Below are 4,272 nucleotides of genomic sequence, written 5' to 3'. Positions count from 1 at the left end.
CTCTCACATGCATGCATAATGGCTTCTACTTTGTGAGCCCAATCATTGTCTTTGCTAGTAGCAAGCAACACACAATTGAAATTTTCTCAAACAAATCCCTTTGTAAACCACATGGTGAGCTCCTTGTTGGGTGACAGCTCTTAGTACATCTTGACATGAAACACCATTAGCTTCGTGTATAACTCTCACTTCACCCAGAATCACTTTAATTTGTTGCCTACTTCCGACTTTGGGAATGTGAAAACAAAAGACTAGTCCTCATCCAAAATGCTTACAAGCTGTAAACTTTGTGGACTAACTCCCCCCTCTTGCCAACCATGTACCTCGTTTCTCTTTTGCTTCTGGCTTTGGGCATGTGAAAACAAAAAACTAGTCCTCGTCTAAAATGCTTACAAGCTTTAAACTTTGTGGACTAACTCCCCCCTCTTGCCAACCATGTGTAGAATTTCCATAATGTACCAAAGTTGACCTCTAGGAGGTCAAGGCTTCTTGAGGGCCTAGTGGAGCTAGAGCTAGGCTTGGAGGTCAATTTCTAATGGGGATTCCTTCTAAAGTTCTTTGTTGGGCTTATATTTGCCTTCTGTAGAGACATGTTCTCATGAAGATGGTAGCGTGCTTCACTCAGAATCTACCTGCTGAAGACATAGAGTTAGAATTGTCTTGACACATAAGAATTGTTTAGTTTATTCCTCAATTCCCTTAGCAAATTCAATGTGGCTACAAGTTAGATATATACCTTCACCATTCTCTCAAAGTCTAGCGGTAGTAAATCTCTCTCTCTCTCTCTCTCTCTCTCTCTCACACACACACACACACACACACACACACACACACACACAATAATTGTGCATCAATGCCTTAATCAGACCAGAGGTTCTATAGCTTGTATCTAATGAAGAAGAGTCACAGTACAAAAATGACCTCATCAAAAGACTGACATTTGCATGCTCATTTGCAAGAACTCACTGTGTACACATGTGATCAAGAAAAGTAATCATGAGATGTCCAACCTTATTTGAAATAAACTAGATAGTAGACTTAATTGTGCCCTTTCTTTTTCACTATAAAGGGTCCTATATGGTTTTAAAGTGATCCACATTACCATGCTAACGTCCCTATATATATGCATGTGTATGTGTCTCTATGTGCATGCATGCAAGAGAGTGTGTGTGCACATCTATGTGCCTATGTGTTTGGATGCACACATGTATGTGTACGCATGCACATGTCCTTGTGTGTCCATGCGCATTGTGTCGTGGTGGCTAGGTGATAGCCTCTACTACAACACCTGCCCCGTAGGCACACAAGAATAAGACACAATGTGATTAGAACTGGGGGACACTAGAATCCGAGCTCCAAGGGCACCAATCCACTCAGCAAACTATCCCCAGCCCTCCAGGCTGACTCAAGGGGACACTTTAAAACCCTCCCAACCTCCCTATCAGATCTAGCTAATGCTTTTAGATGTCCTCCTAGGTCAACACTGACCTTTAGCACCTCTAAACATCCAGGCTGACTCAAGGGGACACCTCTAAACATCCAGGCTGACTCAAGGGGACACTTCAAAACCCTCCCAACCTCCCTATCAGATCTAGCTAATGCTTTTAGATGTCCTCCCAGGTCAACACTGACCTCTAGCACCTCTAAACATCCACCTACAAGCCTCTCTTGACTACAGCTGACAACCAGCTGACCAAAACCACTTTCAACTAACATAGAACTATCTAGTTCTTCCTTTCAAATGGCTCCACTAGACCCCAGTCAGAAACCTATCCGCCTCACTCATAGATTGTCCTCCACTGTTAGCCAGCCTTATATCCACAACCCCAAGATCTCCCCGGTCTCCATACTAACCCTCTTCTGACCCTCCTTTGACTTTCCCTCTACTGGAAACTGCCTCAGCAGCGTGAGGCTCCTGTCCCCCTCCGTAGTGCCCCCTTTGAGGGCGCTGGCAGCGGCAGAAGCAGTGTCAGTCTCTTGTACGGGACAGGGATCCACACTCCGAGCCTCGCCCACAGATGTCCAGACAAGAGACTAGTCCGGCGGTTCCTTCGAAACCGAACTCGAAAAAACTTCCCTCACCCAGAAGGCACGGGCGATTCCTCCAGGGAAAATCTTCGAACGGGAGAATTAATCTAACGGGTCAAAGTCTTAACTATTCAAACTGATCCGACCGAACCTGAAGTCACATGGTCAGATCAAAGAAGAGACTTGCACTTGGTCCATAGAATCACCGCTTTTTTCCTCCTTTAACGAGGCACAGCCGCCGCTGATTCCCTCCTTCAATGTAAAATCAATGAACTTTTAAGGTGAGTTATAATTGTCTCATTGTATAATTGTAGATGTGTTTCTTTCTTGTTGTAGGGAAATTTTAAGACTTGGTGAAGTAAATGAAAATTCCAATCTTGTTCTAGTGAAGCAAATAAAAGGTTTAGTCTCTAAAGTTGTTGTGCAGAGGTTGATAGATGAAAAAAAGTTCAAAAGGGTAAAACGTGATGCTGTCGAAAAGTTTATATCAGAAAGTAGAGTTGATGTCGAAAAAATTCAAGAAGCCCTAGATATGAGTGGGGTGAGTAGAAAAGGATATGCTTCAATCTTTAACATCGTTTCTTCTACTCTCAAAGATCATCGGATAAAACGTGTATTGTTACCCACCCCAGCAGAAGCAGTGTGGCACCAAAGAGGTCTTCTAAATCAGGAAATAGATGACTTCATTGGACAATATTTACATATCGAAAATGTATATGAAAGGGCCAAAGGAAGGACTGTATATGATCCTTTGAATAATATTTTTGTGGAGCTACAACAATTACAGAGAAGAATGGTGGAGTTTTATAACATCACACTTGAGGAATGTAAAGGAGTTTTAAAGTTTGTTGTTAAGATTGACGAATGTGAAATTGTAAAGGAAAAGAAGATAGAAAGAGTGACTATTACCTTGATGAATCGGGCACTTGATCCATCAATCACAAAGACCAGTTCAAAGTACTTTAGCGTTCAATCAGAAAAACATGTATGGTGGTTGGGATCATTTGAGGTATGGATTTTCTTATTTTGGTGTTAGTATTTGTTGAATATACATGTATATTTTTTAATAAACTTCTACCATATATCATTCTATTGTAATGGCAGGTGAAGACAGAGGACCATGAAACACTTAACTGGGTTTTTCACCAGACAGATATACCCTCAACTGTAAGGAGTCAAATTTTAGGGGGTCATCTTCATGTTCCAGGCAAAGGTGATTTTCAAGTAGAATGGCATATGGCAGGTGATCTTAAGACATTGAAGTGTATGTACAATATCAGTAAAGGGGGTAACTCCAAATCTCCTTGCTTGTATTGTAAACAACCAGCCCATGTCTTGGATTTCAAATGGTGGAGAAGAGCACCCAATAGGGACAAGGAAGATCCAAATTTTAAAGCAGTTCTTGATATTCCATTATGCAATGTTCACATTTGCACATTACATGCATTGTGTAGAATTATTGAGAAACTTGTTTTTCTATATATTGGATTTGCCTGGAAACTTCGGCCTGAGGTGAAAAGAAAAGAGGCAATACAATCATTGGAAGCGGTATTATCAGAAATTGGTCTACATGGTGGAGATGTTCATATAACAAAAGATCTTAAGAAATCTACAAATGGTAAAGAGGTACCTCTCAAGCCATCCATTGGTGGAGTAAAGGCCCGAAGGTTTTTATCACGTCCACAAAATACAACAAGAAAAGGGGGTAGACAATCACAATATGTATCAAGAATAAAATACAGTGTGTGGAAGCAAGTCCACAATGCAGTAAAAGATCATCAGGCAGATGGGATGGCACGAGATGTGAAGGCTGAGGTGTGGAAATCGTTGGACATTGTTGTTCTAAAGCTAAATATACAATGACAATTATCTTATAGCTAATGGCCTTAGGGTTTCTCCCAAGGTCTACCAATGGGAACCTTCCCTTTCAGTTTACTTGGAGACTTCTTTTTCTTCAACGACACCACAGTGCTCTGAGATCTTCCTTGTTCTGGTGAGGTTGGTTCTCGAGCACTTTCTCCTTCCTCCAATTTCTTTGGTGATCCCAATAGTGCTGGCTCTTGATTCCGTATAAGTTTGTGCTTGCCATAAGGCTCGAGACTGAGAGGATTCTTTACACCAGCAGCAAACGCATAGACAATATATAATAAAAAATATCCTGCTCTAGAGCACTGTTCTCCGGAATAATAACCAAAAATATGTAAGGCAGACCTCTTCTCTATCAATATCACTTTGTCCTGCAGA

The 4,272-nt window shown here is 41.4% G+C and overlaps 1 protein-coding gene across 1 annotated transcript; it reads left to right on the top strand.

The window, feature by feature from the left end:
* The first annotated feature begins 2,560 nt into the window (after positions 1-2,560).
* Positions 2,561-3,891, top strand: LOC147640837 (uncharacterized). The gene is made up of 2 exons (XM_086811041.1): positions 2,561-3,037; positions 3,133-3,891. Exons 1-2 carry the CDS (start codon positions 2,561-2,563, stop codon positions 3,889-3,891), a joined length of 1,236 nt encoding a protein of 411 aa, XP_086667167.1.
* Positions 3,892-4,272: the final 381 nt, after the last annotated feature.

Source organism: Cibotium barometz, chromosome 2 (genome assembly GCF_041138505.1).
Source record: "Cibotium barometz isolate CiBa-2024 chromosome 2, ASM4113850v1, whole genome shotgun sequence".
NCBI lineage: Eukaryota > Viridiplantae > Streptophyta > Polypodiopsida > Cyatheales > Cibotiaceae > Cibotium > Cibotium barometz.
Note: the sequence above shows the minus strand (reverse complement) of the source record. Positions and strands in the feature narration are given on the sequence as shown.

Coding starts and splice junctions, on each gene's coding strand:
- LOC147640837 (XM_086811041.1), top strand. CDS start 2,561: ATGAGTGGGGTGAGTAGAAAAGGATATGCTTCAATCTTTAACATCGTT. Junction 3,038..3,132: donor GGTGGTTGGGATCATTTGAG/GTATGGATTTTC, acceptor TTGTAATGGCAG/GTGAAGACAGAGGACCATGA.